The sequence below is a fragment of the Macaca nemestrina genome, chromosome 4 (genome assembly GCF_043159975.1).
Source record: "Macaca nemestrina isolate mMacNem1 chromosome 4, mMacNem.hap1, whole genome shotgun sequence".
Taxonomy (NCBI): domain Eukaryota; kingdom Metazoa; phylum Chordata; class Mammalia; order Primates; family Cercopithecidae; genus Macaca; species Macaca nemestrina.
Genome location: NC_092128.1, coordinates 34149954 through 34176164, shown reverse-complemented (window position 1 = coordinate 34176164; position 26211 = coordinate 34149954). Strand labels below are relative to the sequence as shown.

Here is a 26211-nt window from a genome sequence, read left to right as displayed (position 1 = left end):
GGAAACAACAGGTGCTGAAGAGGATGTGGAAATAGGAACACTTTTACACTGTTGGTGGGACTGTAAACGAGTTCAACCACTGTGGAAGACCATGTGGCAATTCCTCAAAGATCTAGAACTAGAAATACCATTTCACCCAGTGATCCCATTACTGAGTGTACACCCGAAGGATTATAAATCATGCTACTATAAAGACACATGCACACATGTGTTTATTGCGGCACTATTCACCATAGCAAAGACTTGGAACCAACCCAAATGTCCATCAGTGACAGACTGGATTAAGAAAATGTGGCACATACACACCATGGAATACTATGCAGCCATAAAAAGGGATGAGTTCATGTCCTTCGTAGGGACATGGATGAAGCTGGAAACCATCATTCTGAGGAAACTATTGCAAGGACAGAAAACCAAACACCGCATGTTCTCACTCATAGGTGGGAATTGAACAATAAGAACACTTGGACACAAGAAGGGGAACATCACACACAGGGGCCTGTGGTGGGGTCGGGGGAAGGGGGAGGGAGCATTAGGAGATACAACTAATGTAAAAGACAAGTTAATGGGTGCAGCACACCAACATGGCACATATATACATATGTAACAAACCTGTACATTGTGCACATGTACCCTAGAACTTAAAAGTATAATAAAAATTAAAAATAAAATAATGTCTTATTCATGTGTATATTTCATATAAATGGCTGCCAGAGGTTTCTGTTCATAGTGCTCAACAAATATCTGGTGAATGAATGAATGAACAGGACAAAGACTGAAGCACAGAACTAAACAAAGAGGGAAAATAAAAATGGCTCTTAGGATCCAGTTTCCATGAATTTATAAACCATAATGGCTTTTAAACTAATTCAAGTACACGGAGTATAAGAAAGATAAATGGCCGGGCGTGGTGGCTCAAGCCTGTAATCCCAGCACTTTGGGAGGCCGAGACGGGCAGATCACGAGGTCAGGAGATAGAGACCATCCTGGCTAACCCGGTGAAACCCCGTCTCTACTAAAAAATACAAAAAAACTAGCCGGGCGAGGTGGTGGGCGCCTGTAGTCCCAGCTGCTAGGGAGGCTGAGGCAGGAGAATGGCGTGAACCCGGGAGGCGGAGCTTGCAGTGAGCTGAGATCCGGCCACTGCACTCCAGCCTGGGCAACAGAGCGAGACTTTGTCTCAAAAAAAAAAAAAAAAAAAAAAAAGAAAGATAAATAAATAACAGGTAATATTAGTTTGTATAAACACTCATTAGATCGAATTAAAAATGAGATTTTATATGGGGTCTTCTAAGCTTCTGAGAAGAGTATACTGAAGCCATTCAAACAAGAATTGGCATTACATAGTTCTGTGCCAAGAGTATATTCTGACATACCACAGTAGATGTTTAACTCAATTGGGTGAAAAAAGTTAAGAGACCAGCCTGGAGAAAAAAATACTATGCTACAAAAAGTAAGAAGGCTTTATCAATGCATATATATGTTATAAAACTAAAAACGCATTTGGAATCACTGAAGTCTTTAAACTAATTTAAGATACTTAAATATTAGCAAAGGGGTCATTTCCCTTTTGTGTCTGTACTACTCTGTCATCCCTGTCACATTGTCTTACAAAGAGTGAGCCCCTTGTCATTAAACAATTCCCTGTTTAGTATAGCCAAATAGAATATTTACTGCAAACCAGTCTCAGAGAAGAAAAATGAAGTCAGTAAAGGGTCTTCTTAACAATAAGAAGTGTTCTTCAGAAAATCAACAATTAACTTAACTGCTCCACCCCCTGCAAAATTAAAGTCACATACTGTATGATTCTACCTAAAAGATCGGAGGTTGCCAGAGGTTAGGGAAAGGGAGGGATGAATAGGCAGAGCACGGAGGATTTATAGGGCAGTGGAAAATACTCTATAAGGTACTATAATGGTAGATATATGTTGAAACACATTTTTCAAAATTCACAGAAGGTACAACACCAAGAGTAAACCCTATTGTAAACCATGAACTCTGAGTGATAATGATGTCATTGCAGGTTCACCAACTGTAATACCACTCTGGTGAGGGAACGTTGATAGCAGAAGTGGCTATGCATAACTGCAGGTAGAGAGTGTGAGGGAAATCTCTCTACTTTTCTCTCAATTGTGCTGTGAACCGAAAACTTTTTTGTAAAGTATTTTTTTAAAAAAACAAAGCTTTAAAAATGTATTTTTAAAAGTATATCAGATTATTTACTTGCTTATTAACAAATATGGTTTTTATATGTTAGTACCTCCTAATAAACAGTCAGTGGTGAAATAAGCAAATCAACCAGCAAATAATAGCATAAATTATAAGACTCGTGTATTAGTTTGCTAATTTTTAACAAATAATACATCAGAAATTCTCAAGTCGTTACACTTAGTGGGCAGGAAAAGGGCACTGAAAATATAAAATGACTGATAATTCAAAATGAAAAACACTTATTTGGCTTTAACAAGCATTAAATAATTTTTCTACATTGACCTCACAAATCTTATTAGGTTATCATATTTTAAAACACTGTTGAAGAATAAGGGTACAGGCAGAAACCAGAGACCTGAAGGCATTGATAGTGTAGTGATAAACAGAAAATGTTTCTCTATAAAAACATATTTCCTGAGTAATTGCATGTATTGGGTTGAGTAATACCAAGGTCATAATTGGAAGTAATGTAAGTGAATAATATTAGCATTAAAAACCAAAATTCTTAAATTGCCTACAAATCACTGTATGATTTGACCCCTACCCACCTCAGCAGGCACATATTGTGTGACTCACCCTGTATTCTGTCTTCTCAAAATTCATTAAATATTCCAGGACGCTTGCTCAAGGCCTCTGTATATGCTATTCTCTCCTTGCAATCTACAACCCAAGTACCCCGTGATCATTTTTCCATTACTCTTCTCGTTCTACTATTCAATATTCATAGTTACATATCATATCTGGATAAAATAATTACGTAATAATTGTTTAATTCTTCTCCATGGGACACTATGCTCTATGAGGGCAAGGTCCATGACTGTCTTATTCACTGCTATATCTCTAACATCTATCATAGAATACAAAAGCATTTAACAAATGTTTGGACAACTAAATAATCAAAGATATTAATATTCATACATATGTAGACAGTATACCTTCACGAATCTTAAAATAAAATAAACTGTACAACTACTACAAAACTTACTTCATAGACTCTTAGCATTTTAGAACTTAAAATGACCTTAGAGATCATGTAATCAAACATCTTCATTTTTCAGATAAGAAAATAAGGGCCAGACAGAATAAATAAATGGTCTAAGGTCACATATAGTTAATTACCTATGAACCAAGATGAGAATCCAAATCTCCTGACTTTCAAGACAGGCACCACTCTAATTCCTCTTTCAGAACTAACTCTAACAGAGATACAGGGAGAAAAAAGGTATTAATAAATGTCTTTATTTTTGATAGTTTTGTGGTATTTTTTTTTTAACTTTCAGAATACTTTGGAAAAGTCTTTCCTCATATTTTAAGTCCACATATTAAATGTTAAAACTGACTTTAAAATATGAAAACTAAAACAAAAACTGTCTCATACAGAGTAAGGCTTAATTATAGCATGTGTATTTCTGCAAAATATATCACATTAGTCTACCAAAGCAAGGATTAAAATCCTGTTAAAATTCATTTCAGTGTTTTAGGATTACTGTATTCAAATACAACACTACCCTTAAGGGAACAAGCAAATGGCAAAGAAGAAGGTTTAAGAATCAAATTGGAGAAAACTCATTCCTTTAAGCAAAAAGTTTTACCTTTGGGTTGGAACAACCTTCAATCTTGATACTATAATAAATGGGTATATTAGACCCTCAAATAATCAGCATTTCTGGGTTTTAAATCCAGAAATAATTTAAAGTAAATGTGACCTCAGTCTTTACATCATTTTAAAAGCAAGAAACCTTGACTTACCATTATTAACAACCTGTCATCTGACAGGTACTAATTAACTAGTGTAGTTCTATTCTATTTTAATGAATACCTATTTAAAATGTATTTCAATAGCAGAAAACACTTTACATGTCAGGCAAAATACTAATACCTAATGTAATGTACATGTTCTGTAGGTGTACTATACATGTTTTGTTAATTCATATCATAACCCTTTTATACTGTTTCTCAAATAAACAGTTAATAAATGTAAAAATCTTAAAGGATAAAGGTGAAATATATTTAAAATATAAACAAATTGATCTCTGATATTCAATAGCATGTATTTATTTTTAAAACACAGCTCTAAAATATCCAAGATATATTAGGTAAAAATAAAGCAACTTGGAAAACACAGTTACTTGGTGAAAAATATGCACAGACAGGCTTATCCATGCCCACAGACACACACAAAGGCAAGTGCACATATATATACACACATACATAAAACCTGGAAGGGTACCAAAAAAAGCATAGCAGTGATTTTTACCTGAAGAATGGGACTGGGAAATGGCAGGGGATTCAGTGGGAATGAGGGAACTTTTGCTTTTCAGTTTATAGCCTGCCATACTGTCTGAATGTTTTAAAATCATGACTACACAAAAACAACAAAATCTTCTCAGACAAATATTTGTAAGATTGTCAAGTCCATAATACCACCATGAGGTAAGAAAAAAAGGTGTGGAGATAGAGTGGTTTCTCTACTTATTTTAAGCCCTATAACAAATGTTAGCCTTAGAGGGTTATCTTCATAATAAAAGTGCCAATCACCATCATCACAGAGGGTTAACAGTTAAATGAAAAACTTATACGAAGACACTTTGCAATCTGTAAGATTTCATACAAATATAATTAGTAAAATTTTAATTCTGAAAAAAACTGGTTAAATGTTAAAAATTGGCTGTAATAAATGTTTGAAAAAGAAACAATGGTTTTTATTACCTAACGGCTCTTTATATATAGACCTTATTTGCTACTGAACTATGTAAAATAAACAAAGGATAGGAAAAGAAACAGAAAAATAAGTTCTTTAATCTCCTTACCTCACAAGAAATTAGAATTTGCATCTCTTTACATCATTATACCTCAAAACATCTAAAATGTTAACTAGAAAAACCCTTTAAATTATGAATTCCCAAACATAAACACCCATAGGTGTGTTAACACAGACAGGTACACAGACACACCCTAAGAGTAATGAGAAAAAGTATAACAGATTTATACACTCAGAAAAATGTTTAAATATATTCATACAAATATAATGTACACACACCTCTCTCAGAGCAACTCTACCTACATTTACTCCAACACTATTTTCTGTATTGTGTTAAAACAAATGTTTCAAAAATTCTTTAGTGAATGAGATTTTGTATTCATATTAGCACCTGACATTTATTTAATGTTCATAAATGCAAAATTTTATAAGATACCAACACTGAATTCTTAATAATTTAGAACTGTCATCTCAAATATTAATTATTTTAACTAAGCTGAAATAAAGTCTTGCCTTCAAGGGAAAGAATAATACAAATAACAGTAATGATAGCAGACCTTTACTAGGGCCACCAACTAAAAAAAGCACCTTATCAAAATAGATATTTACACAGGGATTCCTTTGGAGCAATTAATGCCTACCTGAAATCGCCTCAAGCAGGCACGATTGTGTGTATATGCATGCATGCTTTTTTCTATTTTATTTCCTAGTGTCCTTCCCTGATGACTGTCAGAAACTTCTTCATAGTATATTTGTCTCTAGAATTTTTGTGCCATATCAACTAGATTAGAACTATATTTCAATCAATATTTTAAAAATTTTATCAGCGATCAACCTCAGAGAAATGGTCTGATGATTTGTACTACGAGCTTTAGGACATGAACTGTACGGCAAATGCATTACTTCCCTAAATTCTAAAGCAAGATTTTAAGATATATCACTGATTAGTAACAGCACTGCACATGGAAAACTAACATAACACTGATTTTCCTTTTCTTTGTTCAAAGTAGAAGTGAGAAAAAAATTAACTGATATAACAGTTCTTCACAGCAACTTGAGCAAAAAAGATAAAATCTGAGTTTGACAGTGTATCACAAAATTCTTGTAACAAGAAAATAAAAGCAGATGTTCTAACAGTTTGCTTGAAATGGATCTTTATTCCAGACCCCACAGGTTTTACAAAAATGGTACCATTTCTCAAGGGCACTGAATTATTTATAAATCACCACAATTTCTGCAACTACTATATGTCAAAACTATTCAGAATTCTCAGCTAATCCAAAACCCTTACTTTATATTTGATTAAATTTGAAACTGGCAACATTCAATGTTATTCAAGGGCCAATAATTAACTGAAGAAAAGCAGGGATTAGAAGCTAAACTACTGGGTTCAGGGTTCAGATGTCCTCCCTCCACTGTCTTCTTCTTCATTGAAGCTGTATCTAATTACAATAGTAGTAATGACGATAATAATAGTTGCTATGTACTGAGTTACTACTATGTGCTAATAGTGGCTATATTCTGTCTCGAGTCCTTTCAACAATCCAGAAAGGCAGGTATCATTACCTCCATCTTTAAAATTGGAGGGGAAAAAAAAAAAGCTCAATGGAATTAAGAGTTTTACTCCAAGTCACACCTGCTGGGTTTTAGATACCCTGAGCCTTCCCTTGCCATATATGAAACATGCACTCACACTGCAGAGTCTTTGTAATTGCTAAGTTCTGTTCTAGAACACTCTTATTTCAAATACCTGAAGGATCTTCACATCACTTCTTTGAAGTCTCTTATCAAATGTTACTTGTCAGTCTTTTCTTCACCACCAAATAAATACATACCTTCCTTCCCCTTCTCACGTTTACAGTTCACATCTCATCTTTCGTCCATTGCCTTATGTTCTCCATAGCATTGTTTCCAACTAGAAAAGGTATATATTTACTTATTGTCTTTCTTCCCTAGAACGTATGCTGCATAAGGACAACTTTGTCTGTTTGGCTCATCAGTGCCTAGGAATAGGGCCCGGCTCTTCATAGGTATTCAATATATTGTTTAATAAATGTGTGAATGGCTTAATGAATATATGCAAATTCTCCTATTTCCCTTAAGAAGCACAGATGTATTCAGAGTAATATTTCAAATACAAAAAACTAGCAAGGTATACTGCAGAGGCTCCAGCTCCACAAGGCTAACAGATGGCCACAGCCTCAGAAGATAAGATACTCCCCAAAATGCCAGGACCACTGTATTAGTCCGTTTTCAAGCCTCTAAGACATACACGAGACTGGGCAATTTACAAAACAAAGAGGTTTATTGGACTTACAGTTCCACATAGCTGGGGAGGCCTCACAATCATGGTGGAAGGCAAGGAAGAGCAAGTCACATCTCATGTGGATGGCAGTAGGCAAAGAGAGAGCTTGCGCAGAAAAACTCTGGTTTTTAAAATCATCTGATCCCATGACACTCATTCACTATCACAAGAACAGTCCAGGAAAGATCCGCCTCCATAATTAAATCACCTCCCACCAGGTTCCTCCCATGACACGTGGGAATTGTGGGAGTTACAATTCAAGATGAGATTTGGGTGGGGACACAGCCAAACCGTATCAACCACCATCAGTACTGTATTTCTTCTTTGAGGAAATACTTAACTCAAATCACCTATTTTTTTAATTGAATTGTTTATCTTTTTGTTGTTGAATTTAAGAAGTCCGTTATATATCCTAAATAGCAAATCCTCATTAGATATATGATTTGCAAATATTTTCTACCACTCTATACACTGTCTTTTCATGTTCACGATAATGTCCTTTGATGCGTAACATTTTAAAATTTTTATGAAGCTTAATTTATCAATTTTTCCTCATTGCTCATCCCTTTTGTATCATATCTAACAATCCATTGCCAAAACCAAGCTCATGAAGATTTGCCTCTGTATTTCTCAATGACTTTATCGATTTAGCTCTCATATATAGACGTTTAACCCATTTTGAGTTAAATTTTGTATATAATATAAGGTAAGAATCTAATTTCATTCTTTTGCATGTGGAAATCCAGTTGTCTCATTATTATTTGTTGAAAAGACAAATGGTCATTTTTAAATAGAGATAGTTTTACTCCTTCCCTTCTAATTTGAATGTCTTTTATTTCTTTTTCTTATCTGTTTTCACCGTTGACTGAACATGTCATCCTTGTCAAAAAACTATTTAGCCATAGCAGTATGGGTTTACTGTAATCCCAGCACTTTGGGAGGCCGAGGTGGGCGGATCATGAGGTCAGGAGATCAAGACCATCCTGGCTAACACAGTGAAACCCCATCTCTATTAAAAATACAAAAAATTAGCCAGATGTGGTGGCACATGCCTGTAGTCCCAGCTACTCGGGAGGCTGAGGCAGCAGAACTGCTTGAACCCAGAAGGCAGAGGTTGCAGTGAGTCAAGGTCATGCCACTGCACTCCAGCCTGGGCGACAGAACGAGACTCCAACTCAGAAAGAAAGAAAAAAAAAAAAACAGTATGGGTTTATTTCTGGACTCAACTGTACTCCATTGATCTCTGTCTATCCTTATGCCAGTACCACTGTTTTGATTACTGCAGCTCTGTGATAAGTTTTGAAACTGGGAAGCCTGAGTATTAAGACTTTGTTGTTCTTTTTTAAGGTTGTTGTGGCAATTTGAAGCCCCTTGAAATTTCATACAAATTTGGGGATTAGTCCTTACATTTCTGCAGCAAATTTTATAATTCTCATGGGGATTATCTTGAATCTATAGATCATTTTGGGTAGTATTGACAGTTTAACATATCAAGTCTTTCTACACAAGTTTCTGCTATGTAGAGGGCACTAACCACAGAAAGTACCAAAAAAATAAAAAAGAAAAAAAGCACTTCTGACATATAGTTGGCCCTGTATCTGCAAATTTTGCATCTGTAAATTCAACCAACTCAGACTGAAAAATATTCAGAAAAAAAGTTTTTTAAAAAAATTATACAACAACAATAAAAAATAATACAAATTTAAAAATATATAGTATAGCTATTTAGATAGCATGTACATTGCATTAGGTATTATAAATAATCTAGAGATGATTTAATGTAAATGGTGGGGAGAATACACATGGGTGATAAGCAAATATTTTGCCATTTTATATAAGATTTGAGCATCCACAGATTTTTATATCCATAGGGGGCTCCTGGAACTAATCTCACGCCGATACAGAGAAACAACTGTAACTCAATTTTCTACAAGTATCTGTTACTTAATAAATGTATTTATATTTAACTTCTTCAGAAAATTAATTTATTTCTCATACCTCCCTTTAAGCTCTACCACCTTAACTTGCTTTTTCTCCAGATCACATTTCTACCTAATATTACTTTATATAATTATTCCTTGCATTTCTTCATTCCCCTAAAATGTAAATTCCATGAAGGTAAGAACTAAGTTTTATTCACAGCTATAACCCCAGGACCTAGAACAGTATCTGATATATACTTAGTTGTCAGCAGTTGTAGAATTTTGTAGTTTGTTTCCCATTTACTGCTCCAGACTGTTCTAACCAACCACAGGCTTCAGATGAGATCTACTTTTGTCCCTAAGTGTTACAAAGTAGCCCTTCCAAGCTTACCATGATTATTTGAGGGCTACATGGAGAAAGAATTCCCCCTGTGTAAGAACAACACCTAGTTAACAAGTACATCTATGTAACAAGTAACATGTTGAAAGCCAAGTTTTAAGACAGTTAAGCTGCTAAGATGTTTAAGTCACATAAGTGAAACTAGAAGCAGGAAGACCAGTTAGCTACTGCAATGGTCTAGGTATGCGAGTAAAGGGCCATGAAGTAGAATAGAAGAAATGGGAGGGAAAGGGAAGGGATATTTGGGAAAAACTTTGCTAGAAGAAAGACTAACTTTCCATTCTATAAATTTTCATACTACTACTAATGTACTACCTGTCAGAAATCATTTATATGTATGTGTGTACATACACACACATATATATGAAGTCACATATTTGTATATTACAGGGAAAAAGTAGAAATAGTTTGCTTATACTATATACCTTGTAGTCCAATCTGCAAAACAGCTGTTTTATTTCCACGATAAGTTAAAGAAGAGATAAGTGAAAGTTTTCCCTGAAATGAGAAAAAAAAATAGTTACAAAGAAAAGTCAAATGAGTTTATAATGAAACCAAGATATAAATAAAAATTAGAATTTTTATAGCAACAGTTTTATCTTTCAAGAAGTCAAAGTACTGTGTTCAGGTAACTATTTTAAGACAAGGAACAGTGCTGAATTCGTTTTTCTAGGGAAAAATCAGGTCTACAAATACTTCAAGGTTTATAATATAATTTCTTAAGTAATCCTATTAGGTAGGTACTATGAGTTCCTTATTTTGCCAATAATTAGATCAACTTTCCCTGGCTTTGTTTTAATCTGTAATATTGTTCTCTAAAAAATAATAAAATGATGTTTGCTCCTAGAAAGAAATGAAAACTTAATAAAGATTTAGAAATGCAAAACAGAAATATCATAAATATAGTGTGGACAAATCTACAGATTAAGACGTAAGTACAGTTTAGTCTTTGTTCAGCTTCTGAAACTAACCAGCTCTGTCAGTTTAAAAAAAGTTATTTGAGTCTCAGATAAAATGAAGTGTTTAATCTGGTTTCTGTAAATAAAATTTAAAAATAGATCCTATTAGCCTCCCAGGTTAATATTCCAGACTTTGATAGAGCTAACAAAAAACACATCAATTTTACTTATAAAATAGAACTCAATTTTACTTATAGGAACATAAATAAAAATATGATTATCAACAATGCATAATGATTTACAGTCAAAAGCAAAAGTAGTTACATTTAGAAGATAGAAAGCTGAAAAAAGTAACTAAAACGACAAAAAGTTAAACAATCTGTAAATCTCAAAACTTTTCTTGACCCAGCATTGTTGAGGTGACAGGGCAACCAACTAAGCAGAAATCTGAGAAAAGCAGGGTACTTCTAATGAGAATAAAACAACTGTTTTATTTCTGTCATAAGTTAAAGAAGAGATAAGTGAAAGATTTCCCTGAAATGAAAAAAAAAAAAAATAGTTACAAAGAAAAGCCAAAGTTTATAATCACACCAAGATATAAATAAAATTTTTATAGCAACTTGCTTACCTAAATGACAAATGTTCCCAGATATCTGTAAGAAAAATTCATCTAACACTTTTAATGAATTGCTAGAGGCCAAGTATAGGGCAATGAAAACACATGGAGCCCCGGAGCTGCAAACACAGGGGAATTCATATTCATTTACATGCGCTTCTCCACAGACCTGACAAGGTTCAGGACAGAAGTAGGGCAATGGCAGCAGCAGTTACTGCACGAAAGGCAGGAAACTCTGCTTGGATCTTTCTCCTCTTTCTTTCAGAACAAAGGCCTTAAAATGCTGGGAGAAGGGCAAAAAAACATGTCAATCCACGACTATTGGTGGAAACCCACTGCAGCTGAAAGGCAAGAACAGAAAAAAAAAACCTTCTATCCCTGTTAGGGGTGGGCAGGAACAGGTACATAGGTGAAAGGCCCAGACCTATACAGCTAGAGGCAAAGCAGGATCATTGAAAAGGCCCCACTCACAAGACCCGGGACCTACTGCTACCAAGACAGGCTTCATCAGTACAGAGAACATCTACCAATTAAAGGCTAACCAGTACCTAGTAAAAAGTAACATAGTCTACTACTGGAAGAGAAGACCTTGAGCAGGGAGAGAGACCTTATTTGAGGCAAAGCACAGAGGAAAGATCTAAAACTAAGGATGGGGAAGACAAAAGAAAAATCCTCTAGTCGACCAGCTCTGATCCTACATACAAAGTAACTTTAGAGGAATATGAAGCCTCTAGTGCACTGAAGAACCAACAACAACAAATCCCAAACCTAACTCTACCCCTGACTAGATGAACTCAATGCACCACACTAAAGGCCTAGCACAAAGAAAGACCTACACATGCCCAGAAATAAAAACTACCTCAATTTCCACTGTCCTACACAAGACGTATAGCTTTGAACAATAACAACATATGAGACATACAAAAAAGGCAAGAAAAAACACAAAGCAATCAAGAGAACCACAATCAATCAGATTAAATGACAACTTAATCAGGAGGGGTCAAGTTGAATAGCTGCCCTATATAAACTCCTAGATGCATCATTTCAACCTTCCTCACTGAGAGTACAAGAAATCCCCTTCACATAGCAGGAAGACATCTGGCCCTCACTGCATCGCTCTGAATGGGGAGAATGGGCAGGGAGTTATTGCTGAGATATGCTGAAATGGAGCAGTTGCTGAGAAGAATATGATTATGTGGTGCTTAACAACAGGGACACATTCTGAAACATGTGTTGTCAGGCAATTTCACCTTTGTGTGAACATCAGAGTATGCCTAAACCAACCTACATGGTATAGCCTACTATACACCGAGACTATACAATATAGCCTATTGCTTTTAAGCTATAAACCTGCACAACATATACTGTATTAAATACCGTAGGCAATTATAAGACAATTGTAAGTATGTATCTAAACATATACAAACCTAGAAAAGGTAGAGTAAAAACACAGTACTATGATCTTATGGGACGGACCACCATCATATATGCAGTGCACTGTAGACTGAGATATCGTATACACTGCATAACTGTGATAAGAGTCTGACTCTACAAATTCTGTTTGCTTTTAGGACAAAAATGAATTAGTATAGATATAAAAAACATAACACATCCTGTTATGGACTGAATTGTGTTCTCCCAAATTTCAGGTTGAAGCTCTAACCCCCAATAACTTTGAATTTGACTGTATTTGGAGACAGGGCCATTAAAGAGGTAGTTTGGTTAAAAAGAGGCCATTAGAATGTGCCCTAATCCAGTCTGACTGGTGACCTCAAAAGAGAATGGGACATACAGAAAGATACCAGAGTCTCGGGCAAGCACAGAGAAAAAGCCAGGTGAAGACACAGCAAGAAGGTGAGCATCTGTAAGCCAAGGAGAGACCTCAGAAGAAACCAATCTTGCGGCCACTCTGATACTGATCTTCTAGCCTTCAGAACTATGAGAAAAATAAACGTTTAAGCCACCCAATCTGTGGTACTTTGTTATGGCTGACCTGACAAACAAATATACACTTCTTAAAAACTGGGGATTTTCTAAGCTCAGTGACCCTCAGATGTGCTACAAACTCCATGTGCACATTATGTACCTGGCCCTGCCCCCATGGGACTTGGGGAGGAAAGAAGAACCAGTGCAAACATGAAGTTCATGTTCCCTGCTGTGCCAATAAGTAATATACTACCTAAATCTATTTGGGTGCCTTGCCTCCTTAACAGTTGAATCTAGAGAAGTGTAGCATGTCAGCCTACGAGCTATATCATATACTGTTGCTTAGGAACTATTTGAACACTTGACATTTACTCAAATGAAATAAAAACCTATGTTCAGATAAAAATCTGTACATATATATTTACAGTTGTATTATTCACCATCACAAAAACTGGAAAGAATCCAAATATTCCTACACTGCGCAAGGGATGAATAGGCTGCAACAAAATTCTAATCACCAACAGAAAGAAATACTACTGAAAAAAAACAACCTGAAAGAATGTCAAATGCATCATACTAAGTGAAAGAAGCCAGATGCAAAAGGTTACATGCTGTATAATGCCATTTATATGACATTCTTGAAAAACAAAAATACAGTGCCAGGAAATTGGTAAGCCGTCATGAGTGGTTAGAGTTGGCAAAGTAGCTAACTATAAAATTCTAGAAGGTGATGAACTACTTGATTGTGATTGTGGTTACATACACATTTGCACATATTTGTCAAAACTCATAGAAGTCTACACAAAAAACAGAATGTAGCACTAAAATCCATTTAATAAAATTCAAAAAACATTGACATCTGCAGATTAGAAAAGGGTATGTAAGTACACAATAGAGAGCTGAAAAATGATTCCAATATGTAAAAGAACACAAATACCTCAATCTTTTTTTTAAAAAAACGAGCATTCTACATAGCAATCTGTTAACCATGAGAAATACATAAAAGGTATTTCCTAGTTTTAGCCCTACTAGATACTAACATGTTCACTTATAGCTAAAAGAATTTGTTAATAAAAATGTTAAAATTGGACAGGGGTGATAGCTCATGCCTGTAATCCCAGCACTTTGACAGGTCAAGGTGGGAGGACTGCTTGAGGGTGCAGAGTTTGAGACCAGCCTGGGGAACATAGAAAGACCCTGCCTCTAGTAGGAACAAAAATAAAATAAGAACTTAGTAAGCTGTCATAGTATTTAACATCTCTATATCAAGCATACAAAACAATAAAAGTATGTCAAAATTAGATGCAGCTTGGAAATAATCCTTATCAATGATATGTCAAAAAGGAATCAAATCATGGCACTTTATTAATAAATACAAGTATACAAGAAATATCACACTAATTGACCAGATGTAAAATAAGTTGAGAATGCTAACAAGCATTTGATAATAATTTAAATGCAATTAAGTAGAAAAGACCAACTGTAATTCATAACACTTCATTTAATAAGAAAGAAAATTCCAGGAAAATAAATAGAAATAAAAATTAAAAAGAAATAGGTGAGTAAAATGTGTTACAAACAAATGTCTACATGAAAAATATAGACAAGCAAAACTGAAATGTAGATTTCTTTTTATTATCAGATATATTTTATCCCTCACTCCCTCAACTAAAATTAAAACACTCACTAAAAATGCATCCAGAATATTGGATATGGCAGACAAAAGGTTCAGTGAACTCAAAGAGAGAGCAACAGAAATTACTCAACTGAAAATCCTCTCTGCCACACAAATAAAACACAGTGAAAGAGAAAGGAACAGAATCTCAGAGATCTGTGTTACAGTATTAAACAGCCTAATACGACATACACATGTAATTGGCATCCCAAAAACAGAAAAGGGTAATAATGTGGCAGAAAAAAAATATTTCAAGAAATATTATCCAATAATTTCCCAAATTTGATGAAAAACACTGAATAAATCCAAGAAGCTCACTTACCCACAGAGAAGAAATTCAAAGAAAAAGCATACTTAAGCACATGCCAGTCCAACTGCTTAAACTAAAAGATAAAATAGAAAGGGGACAGTAAAAAAAATGCAAATCACATACAAAACAATAGAAACCAGAAAGCAGTGAACTGGTATCTCTACAGTCCTAAAAGAAAAAAAAAGTCAACACAGAATTCTATATCCAATAAATACATCCCTCAAAACAAACATGAAATAAAGGCATATTCAAACAAATGAAAGCTAAGAGAAGTTATCTCCAGCTGAAATATATGAAATGGCAGATGTTTTTCAAGATGAAGGGAAATAATGCCCAGATAAAAATGGATCTACAGGTAAAAATGAAGAACACCAGAAATGGTAAATATGTCAGTAAATATAAAGACCATATTTTTTCCTTCTTTTAATTTCCTTTAGACTCATTGTTTAAAGCAAAAGTAGTAAAGTAAGGTAGAGTTTATAATACACGTACATGTAAAAAATATAACAGCTCAATGAACAGGGGAGTGAGTAAATGGAATTTCACTATTATAAGATTCTTATATTTGTCAAGGGAAGAAAAAAGCAGGACATGAGAAATAACAACTGTACCATGGGGAATGGTACAATAGTAGCTGTAAGTATACCTTAGTAAGGATGCATATTGTTAGCACTATCATAACCACTAAAGGAACAAAACAGGTGTTGTTCAAAGCCAATGGAGAAAATAAAATAGAATAAAAAATATTTAACCCAAAAGAACTCAGGAATGAAAACAAAAAACAGGAAAAACAAAGGGAACTCAAATCGTTTCATAGACAAACAAAACCATATCAATAATTATTTTAAATAAGTTGACTATGCTGATTAAACAGTAGGACTGTCAGACTGGATTAAAAAAACATGATCTTGTTATATGCTTAGAGATAATTAAAATACTAAACCATAAATAAGTTGAAAAAGAAAGGAAATGTTGATACACTCTTAATATAAGGCCACACTACCAAAGGCACCAAAAATCAAAGCCAAAGTATCTTAACCAACAACATATACACATCTTCAGAAAACATTTCTTCCCTACAAATGCAATTTCAAAAAAAAAAAGGACCAAGTAATTGCTACACCAGATGCGCAGATATCAAAGGAAGGGCACAGAAAACATGAAAAAGCAGAGAAATACGACATCGCTAAAAGACCACAACAATTATCTAGCAATAGATATCAATTTTAAAAAATTCCTCAAAATGCCAGATAAAGAATCCAAACTAGTGATTTTAAAGAAGTTTAATGAGATGCAAGAGAAATCTGAAAACCAATACAAAGAAATCAGAAAATCAATTCAGGTTATGAATGAGAGATTTACCAACGAAACAGAGATCTTTAAAAAAACAAGAAAGAAAGAAAATGGAAACCATGAATTAAAAAATTGAAGAAAATACAAAATATATTCAAAAGATTCAATAACAGATTAGACCAAGCAAAAGAAAGAATCTCAGAACCTGAAGACAGAACGAAATTTTGAAATAATGCAGTCAGGCAAAAATAGGAAAAAGTATAAAAAGGAATGAGCAAAGCCTTTTGAGATGTCCAGGACTACATAAAGCAAACAAACGTATGAATTATCAGTATTCCTAAGGAGAAAGAGAGATTAGAAAGTTTAAAAAACCTATTTAAGGAAATAATCAATGAAAACTTCTAAAGTCTAGGAAGAGAGTTAGACATCCAGATACAGGAAGCCCAGCTATCCCGAGGAAAATACACTGCAAAAAGGACTTCACCATAGCATATTATATTCATAACATGTAAAGTCAAAGTTTAAAAAAAATAATTTTAAAATTACCAAGAGAAAAGCATCTATCTAGTCACCTATAAAGAAAACACTATAAAACTAACTGGACTTTTCAACAAAAATCTTACAGGCCAAAAGGGAATGGATGGCATTTTCAAAGTGCTCGAAAAAAAGAAAAAAAAAAAGTAAGCCAAAATTTTATATATTGCCAGAAGAAGCTTAATAAAAGAGATATAAAAAATTTCCTAGACAAGCAAATGTTATGCCCAGACCGTATTCCCCGAAGAAGACCACCAGAGTCCTGAGTCAAAGCTAAGCAGCAAGGATCTTTATTACAGGTTCGAACCTGGAACTCTCCCTCGCTCGTGAAACGAGACGGGCAGGAGAGCTCCCCCAGTGAGCTCCCAACAATGTTATATATTTTAAGGACAGTAGGCATAGAATTATTACACAAATCAGAGGTATGATTGGCTAGAGTTTGAACAAAGCGATTTGGCAAACTATGATTGGTTCCCGCCATTTCTGATATTTCAGTACAACCCTTGAGGCGGATGAGCAGTTTTACACAAAGGCAGTTAATTATATTGCATCAGGTTGCACAACCAGTTTATGGCTATCTTGCTTAAACATTCCTTGTGACCTGGCTATCTTACTTATACATTCCTTGTGACCTGGCTATCTTACTTAAACATTCCTTGTGACCTGGCCATCTTACTTAAACATTCCTTGTGACCTGGCCTCAGAAAGAAAAACATGTACTTACAGAACTTACGAAACCTTTGGTACGTGCAGGGAGCAGAACAAAGAGTTTAGCAACATCGGGGGGGAAAGGGAGGGCGCGCATTTCTGTATCTTTGTGTCCTTTCACAAACAATGTGGGATTCAGTAGAGAAAAAAGTAGAAAGATCACAAATTAACACACTAGCATCACACCTCAATGAAACTAGAAAAAAAAAGAACAAATTAAACTCAAGAGTTAGCAGAAGCAAAGAAATAACAAAGATCAGAGCAAAACTAAATGAACAATAACCAAAAACAACAACAAAAAAACCCAAAGGATCAATGAGACAAAAAGTTGGTTATTTAAAGAGAGAAATAAAATTGATGAACTATCAGCTAGACTAACCAAGAAAAGGAGAGAAGAGATCCAAATAAAATTAGAGAGGAAAAAGGAGACATTACAACTGATACCACAGAAATTCTAAAGGTAATCAGAGACTATTATGTATAACTATATGCCCATAAACTAGAAAACATAGAAAAAATGGATAAATTGCTGGTGTTATGCCCAGACCGTTTGTTCCCCAAAGAAGACCACCAGAGTCCAGAGTCAAAGCCAAGCGGCAAGGATCTTTTACTGCAAGTTCGAACTTAGTCCCTCCCTTCCACAGCACACAAGAGGGCCTCGAACAATGCAAGTGCTTGCTTTTTATAGCCCGATGTAAACAGGATATGTAAAGTTACAGGGGAACAGGGAATTCTTTTGGTTACAACATTACAATTGGTTAACATTATACATTTAGCATTTTTTATTGGTTCCCGCTGTGCCCTTATCGGAGATTTCCCAGGTGGTGTTTTTCTAAAGTTGAGAGAGAGATGGAGGAATGTGTTTGTGCTGGGCTCAGGAAGTTGGGAGATATATGGAGGAATGTGCCTGGTTTCTTTTTACTGGAAACATATGACCTCCCAAGATTGACCCAGGAAGAAACAGAATTCCTGAACAGATCAATGATGATAGCAAGATTGCATAGTAATACAAAAAAAAATCCCAATAAAACAAAGTCCAGGACCAGATGGATTCACAGCCTAGATGTACAAAACACAAAAAGAGCTAACACCAATCCACCTGAAACTATTCCAAAACTACTGAGGAGGGAATTCTCCCTAACTCATTCTACAAGGTCAGAATCACCCTGATATCAAAACCAGACAAAGGCACACAAAACAAAAACTACAGACTAGTGTCATGCGCATCCGTGTGAAGAGACCACCAAACAGGCTTTGTGTGAGCAACATGGCTGTTTATTTCACCTGGGAGCAGGTGGGCTGAGTCTGAAAAGAGTCAGCGAAGGGAGATAAGGGTGGGGCCATTTTATAGGATTTGGGTAGGTAAAGGAAAATTACAGTCAAAGGGGGGTTGTTCTCTGGCAGGCAGGAGTGGGGGGTCACAAGGTGCTCAGTGGGGGAGCTTTTTGAGCCAAGATGAGCCAGGATGAGCCAGGAAAAGGAATTTCACAAGATAATATCATCCCTTAAGGCAAGGACTGGCCATTTTCACTTCTTTTGTGGTGAAATGTCATCAGTTAAGGCAGGGCATTTGCACTTCTTTTGTGATTCTTCAGTTACTTCAGGCCATCTGGGCGTATATGTGCAAGTCACAGGGGATGCGATGGCTTGGCTTGGGCTCAGAGGTCTGACAACTAGTATCTCTGATGACAGACACGCAAAATTATCAACAAAATAATAGCAAATTGAATCCAACAGCATGTCAAAAAGATCACACACCACGATCAAGTGAGACTTATCTCAGGGATGCAAGGATAGTTCAACATACACAAATCAATAAGTGTCATACACCACATAAACAGAATTAAGGACAAAAACCAGATGATCATCCCAACCGATGAAGAAAAAGCATTTGACAAAATTCATCTTTCATTCATGACAAAACTCCTCAACAAACCAGACACAGAAGGAACATCCCTCAACATAATAAAGGCCATGTATGACAAATCCACAGCCAACATAATACTGAATTGGGGAAAGGTTGAAAAGATTCCCTCTAAGAATTGGAACAAGATAAGGATACCCACTTTCACCACTCTTATTCAATATAGTACTGCAAGTCCTAGCCAGAAAAATCAGGCAAGAGAAAAAAACAAAAGGCATCCAAATTGGAAAAGAAGTAGTCAAATTATCATGGTTGACTAATGATATGATCTTGTATACAGAAAACCCTCAAGACTCCAACAAAAATCTCTTAGATTGATAAATTAAGTAAAGCTTCAAGATACAATATCAATGTACAAAAATCAGTAGTGTTTCTATACACCAATAAAAAGCTAGCTGAGGATCAAGAATGCAATCCCATTCACAATAGCTGCAAAAATAAAATGAAATACCTAGGAATATACTTAACTAACAAGGTGAAAGATCTCTGCAAGGAAAACTACAAAGGACGGATGAAAGAAATTGCAAACGACATTAAAAAAATGGAAAAACATCTCATGCTGGTGGATCAGAAGAATTAATATTATTAAAATGAACATACCACCCAAAGCTACAGGTTCGATGCAAACCTTATCAAATTACTGATGTCATTCTTCACAGAATTAGAAGAAAACAATGATAAAGTTCATATGGAACCAAAAAAGAGGCCAAATTGCCGAAGCAATTCTAATCAAAAAGAACAATGGTGGAGGTACACATTGCCTCACTTCAAAACATATTACAAGGCAACCAAAATAGTATGGTAGTAGTATAAAAATGGAGACACAGATAAATGGAACAAAACAGAGAAACGAGAAATAAAGTCACATACTTACAGCCAACTGATCTATGACAAAGATGGCAAGAACACTACACTGGGGAAAAGACAAACTTTTCAATTAATGGTGCTGGGAAAACTGGATTGCCACATGCAGAAGAGTGAAACTGGACTCGTATATGTCACCATATATGAAAATAAACTTAAGATGGATTAAACATTTAAATGCAAGACCCAAAACTATAAAAATACTAGAAGAAAACCTAGGAAAAACTCTTTTAGATATTGGTTTAGGCAAACAATTCATGACTGTAGGGGTGGCCTGCCCCTCCACACCTGTGGGCGTTTCTCGTTAGGTGGAATGAGAGACGTGAGAAAAGAAATAAGACACAAAGTATAGAGAAAGAAAAAGTGGGCCCAGGGGACCGGCACTCAGCATGCAGAGGATCCATGCCAGCACCAGTCTCTGAGTTCCCTCAGTATTTACTGATCATTATCTTTACCATCTTAGAAAAAGGGAAGTGACAGGATAATAGGATCAATCGTAGGGAGAAGGTCAGCAGTAAGACAGGCGAGTAAAGATCTCTGTGACAGAAGTTTAAGGAAAAATGCTGTGCCTTGATATGCATATGTAAACATCTCCATAAACCTTTTTAGTGCATAAAGAGCAGCATGACGCTAGCAAGTCCCGCCTTTCGCCCTAAGGCAGTTTTTCCTTTCTCAGTAAACAGAACAGACAATCGGGTTTTACACCAAGATGTTGTTCCATTGCCCAGGGATGGGCAGGAGACAGATGCTTTTCTCTATCTCAATTGCCAAGAGGCTTCTTTCCTCTTACACTAGTCCTCCTCAGCACAGACCCTTCACGGGTGTCAGGCTGGGGGACGATCAGATCTTTCCCTTCCCACGAGGCCATATTTCAGACTATCACATGGGGAGAAACCTTGGACAATACTTAGCTTTCCTAGGCAGAGGTACCTGCGACCTTTGTCAGTGTACGCGTCCGAGTACTTGAGATTAAGAGAATGGTGATGACTTTTAACCAGCAAGCTGCCTTCAGGCACTTGTTTAACAAAGCACACCCTGCACAGCCCAAAATCCGTTAAACCTTGAGTCACCACAGCACATGTCTCTTGCAAGGACAAGGTTGGGGGTAGGGTCACAGATTAACAGCATCTCAAATACAGAACAAAATGGAGTCTCTTATGTCTACTTCTTTCTATATAGACACAGTAACAGTCTGATCTTTCTTTTCTTTTCCCCACAATGACTAAGACCTCAAAAGTGCAGGCAATAAAAACACAAATAGACAAATGGAACTTAATTAAATTGAAAAGCTTCTGTGCTACAAAAGAAATAATCAGAATGAACAATCTCTGGAATGAGAGAAAATATTTGCAAACTATGCATTCAACAGGGGACTAATATCCAGATTTTACGAGACTCAACCAAAAAACCCCAAATAATCCCATTAAAAAGTAGGCCAAGGACATGAATAGACATTTTTCAAAAGAAGATAAACAGCCAACGAGCACATGAGAAAATTTTCAATATAACTAATCATCAGTAAAATGCAGATTAAACTACAATGAAATATCACCTTACACCAATCAGAATGGGTACTAAAAAAAACAAAAACATGACATTGGGGTGCAAAGAAAAAGGAACTGTTTTACGCTGTTGGCGAGAACACACATTACTACAACCTCTATGGAAAATAGTACAGTGAGTTCTCAAAGAACTAAAAGTAGAACTACCATTTGATCCAGCAATCCCACTACTGGGTATCTACCCAAAGGAAAAGAAATCATTAAATAAAAAAGAGACCTGCACTCATATGTATACCACAGTGGTATTCAAAATCACAAAGATATGGAATCAACCAAAGTGTACATCAATGGAGGACTGGATTTAAAAAGTCATATATATACACAATACTATTTAGACATTAAAAAGAATGAAATTGTCTTTCACAGCAACATGGATAGAAATGGAGACCTTTATCTTAAATAAACAACTGAGACACAAAGAGAAATACTACATGTTCTCACTCAAAAATGTAAGCTAAATAATGAGTACACATGGAAGCAGAGTGTAGAGAGATGGACAATGGAAACTTGGAGGGGTAGGGGATTAGCAGTGGAGTGGATGATGGGAGGTTGCTTGGTGGGTACAAGCTGCATTGCTCCAGGGACAGATGCACTGAAGGCACTTACTTCACCACAATGCTATATATCAATGTAGCAAAACTGCACTTGTTTCCCATACATATTTACAAAACAAATTTTTAAAAAATTGCTTAAATTATCAAAAGTATCACAACTCATTTCTTGAAAGACATTTTCTGCTTTCATTTTTTCACCTGACATATTCAATCCTCACACTACCGAAAAATGAATTTGCTTCTTAGTGTTTAAACAAAACTAAGCTTTCCAAGTGATCAATAATTTCTTGGTTATTAGAATGAACAGATACTTTTCAGACCTTTGGGCATCTAATGGCAACATAATGCTCTGGTTAGTGGCAAAGACAATGGGCATGTAAATCACTGCTCAGCCACTTACTGGCTATTAGACCTTGAATAAATTACTGAACCTGTGTTTGTTTTCCAGCTATAAAATGAGAATAATATTTAGGGTTCTCAGGACTAAGAGATTACATATACAAAGCATTTAGGAGAGTGCCTACTAAACAGCAATCTATACAAGTGTTACTGAAACTTGCTTTCTTATGTATCAAAGACACCACTCTCTCCTGAGTTTCTTCCTCCTTCTCTAGACCATATCTGCTTCCTATTCATGCTACTTTCTTCCACTGACTCCTTCAACATGGTTCTCTTCTCTTCTATGCTTTGGCTCAAACCCATCTAAATTAGAGACCCTCTGGGCTTCAAACTCCCCAATCCATTTGCCTACCGGACACTACTATTTATACATCTCTGAAGACCTTTCAAATTTGTCCAAATTGAACTCCCTAAATGTTTCTCCCTAAATGTGTACCCCCTATTTTCTTCTCCTGGCTGGCTAGGAATTAGAAACAGAAGTTTCCTGAATTTCTCTTTGTCACTCTAGTATAATTGCTCTCTAAGACCTGCTGATTCTGCTTCTTTATCCTGTCAAGTCTAAAGCAAATCATCTATATTCAAATTCCTGCTCTACTACATTTTATCAATACAATCTCAAGCAAATTGCTTAATCTTTCTGAAATACAGCATCTTTAATAACAGTACCTACTGTCATAGGTCTTTCTGATGATTAAATAATACATGTAAAGCACTTAAAACACTACCTAACGTACAGAAAAAAATGCAACGAATGTTAACTTTAGGTATTATTATTACTATCTTTTTTCAATCTCCTTTCCAGCATCCCCTCTGCCACTGGCCCAGATCATCATCAACTCTCATCTAAATTACTGTAATTGCCTCTTAACATCTTTCCACTAATCTTGCCTTCTCCAATATACCCTCTGCCTAGAAGCAAAGTTTTTTGAACTCAAAGTAAATCATGTTTTTCTCCTGCTAAAACCTACCAAAAACTTCCCATAGTTTTTAGAGTAACATCCAAATTCCTCAATATGCACATAAGAACTGTTTTTTACACCAAAGGAAGGTACAGCACAGTCTGTTATCCCGCAAGTTGCAGCTCAACTTTCCTGATCTGTCAGAACCAAAAGCTCTCATACTCACATATCACAATGCTAATAACACACCTATTAATTTTAACTGGAGATCAGGTGATTGTCAGACCCCACAGAAATGTGATTACCTTTAGTTCAGGGACTACACTTCTTCATCTTTGTACCTCAGAAACTTACTCCAATGTTTCACGAATTTTCTCATTGTTTGCTAAATACTGAAAAACGTATTGAAATATTCAATCTCAAATGTTATGACAAAGACAAAAACCATACCTAAACCAGTTCTCATAAGCTCAACATTTAAAAACTGCATTCCTTTTAGTAGGAAAAAGCATTCTGAGTTACAGAAATTCTTACCTGAATATATTTCTTGCTATAATTGTAACCTGGCTGTAGGGATCCGAAATCTACTTTACGTAATTTACTCAGCGGCTGAACTTCAGGCACCCCATTGACTTCCTTTATTAATTCAAGTGGCATATCAGTTCTTCTTCACACTGATGTCCAAAGCAAATTCAACTAGGGAATCTGACAACTTGCTGCTGAAGATACAAAACCAGTGTTTTATCCAAAATGCAGTCAATAATTTGCTTTAAGTCTCTTTGACTTAGTTATGCTTTTCCTTATTATGGTTAACACGGTTCAGGGTTGGGGGTGACAGGAGGATGGATTATTTTACGATTTTATTGCAAAGATCAATACAGGACATTCTTCCACGGAACTGAAACTTAACCATTTTCTACTAAGCTGCGTATTTAAAGTACCTCTAAAAAGCAAGTTTTAAAATCTGTAACAATGTCACTAACAGACGCCTTTAACATTGCGCTTTAAAATGTAAAAGTTATTGGGGAAGAGGGAAGCTGAAAAATCCTGGGTTTTTTTTTTTTTAACCCCCACGGGAGCTGTAATATTGTATAGGCAAATTGTGCACCAAAAGCTTCGTACTCCAAGATGTTTCTGTGGCCTCCTCCCTTCACCCCCTAAATAAACTAAAAAACAAAAATTACTGAACTGAGATAAACTTGTGCATCGTAGGCTCCACCTTATTTACAGACCTCTTGACTGGGACACTCACTAGTGTCGATATCCAATTTTAACGTTTGCGCACCAACCTTCCCCCAAGCCACCTGAGCTCTGTGAGGGCGGGGACTTGGACTTAACTCTGCTCCTCCCAAAACACCAAGAAAGATGTTGAACACAGTAGGATCGAGATAAACACTCGTAAGAAAAAGTGTCTCTCTGCGACAATTACATCAAATTTGGATCTAAACTAATTCAATCCCGGGCCCCTTCCGTCTGGTACCCACTCAACGAACACACCAAACCTTACAAATTTTACTCACCCGCAGTTTAGAAAGAACGCTAGGAAGAGTTTAGACTGGCGCGCACGTGACGTCACTCGTACGCTGACGGTCCAGCTCCACGCATGCGTGCAGGATCCCTGGGCATAGCAGCTAGTTTTCCGCCCGCGGCGGCAAGCTCTGTAACGGTTCACACACTGACGGCGCCTGGAGGTTTGGCGAAATATTGACAGGATGCGGCGCCAACGGGAGCGTAGGGCCAAGGTACAGGCCCCGCCCAGTCCGGTCACATTTCCGGAATTCACGCCGCTCCCCTTAGCTCCGCCCCCAGTCGCTTTCCAGCTTGCGTGGCGGGAGGCACGTTCAGGGCAAGTGGGCGGGTCCGCTGGGCAGGGTTTCAGCTTCCGTTTGGTAGATTGGAAGCTTATGCAGGCAGAGCCTTTCTTTTAATGTCCAGTTCTCTTCCCCGAAGAAGTAGGCACCTACTGCAGTCTTTATAAGGAAGCATTTACAAGGATAACAGTGTTATTTGAGAGTTTCCATAGTAATTTCTGGCATTGGCATTAATGCCACCATTGAGTCTTGCTATTTACAGACAGATTTGTAACCTTGTCATTGTTTTATAGGGCTATGATATTGTGGTATAATTAATAGTTATAAATTATAGGTTTATTATAGTTTAATATTTATTATAACTTATAGTTGATAAGTATTATCATTTATCATTTATAATGATAAATTGTTAAACTGAATCCTCTGCTAATTTCAGATATATGCCTTCAATCATTTAAGTGAAACCATCCTAGCGTGAAACTAAATGTAATAAAGAATTTACATTAATATTTCCAAGAGTAATTTGAACTAAAATATCTTCTTTATATACATATTTGTAGGAGGATATAGCTAACTTTTTTTTTCTTTGATACGGAATCTTGCTCTGTCGCCAGGCTGGAGTGCAATGGCGCGATCTC

General features: G+C 36.0%; 1 protein-coding gene across 7 annotated transcripts in view; it reads right to left on the bottom strand.

Moving 5' to 3' along the window:
- LOC105474902 (protection of telomeres 1) overlaps positions 1-25475 on the bottom strand; it is a 125786-nt gene extending 100311 nt beyond the window's left edge. For 2 of the 7 annotated variants that reach the window (XM_011729871.3, XM_011729791.2), the window contains exons 1-3: positions 25283-25472; positions 24297-24481; positions 10025-10097 (exon numbers count right to left, since the gene is read on the bottom strand). Coding sequence is in view for 2 of the 7 variants with exons in the window: in XM_011729791.2 (XP_011728093.2) it covers positions 10025-10097; positions 24297-24419 (196 nt within the window). In the remaining 5 variants the exon portion in view is untranslated. Of the gene's footprint in view, positions 1-3330; positions 3353-6807; positions 6888-10024; positions 10098-15037; positions 15099-24296; positions 24482-25282 lie in introns of those variants that run through there. The other 5 variants (XM_011729853.3, XM_011729828.3, XM_011729800.2 and 2 more) reach the window with 5 other exon arrangements.
- Positions 25476-26211: the final 736 nt, after the last annotated feature.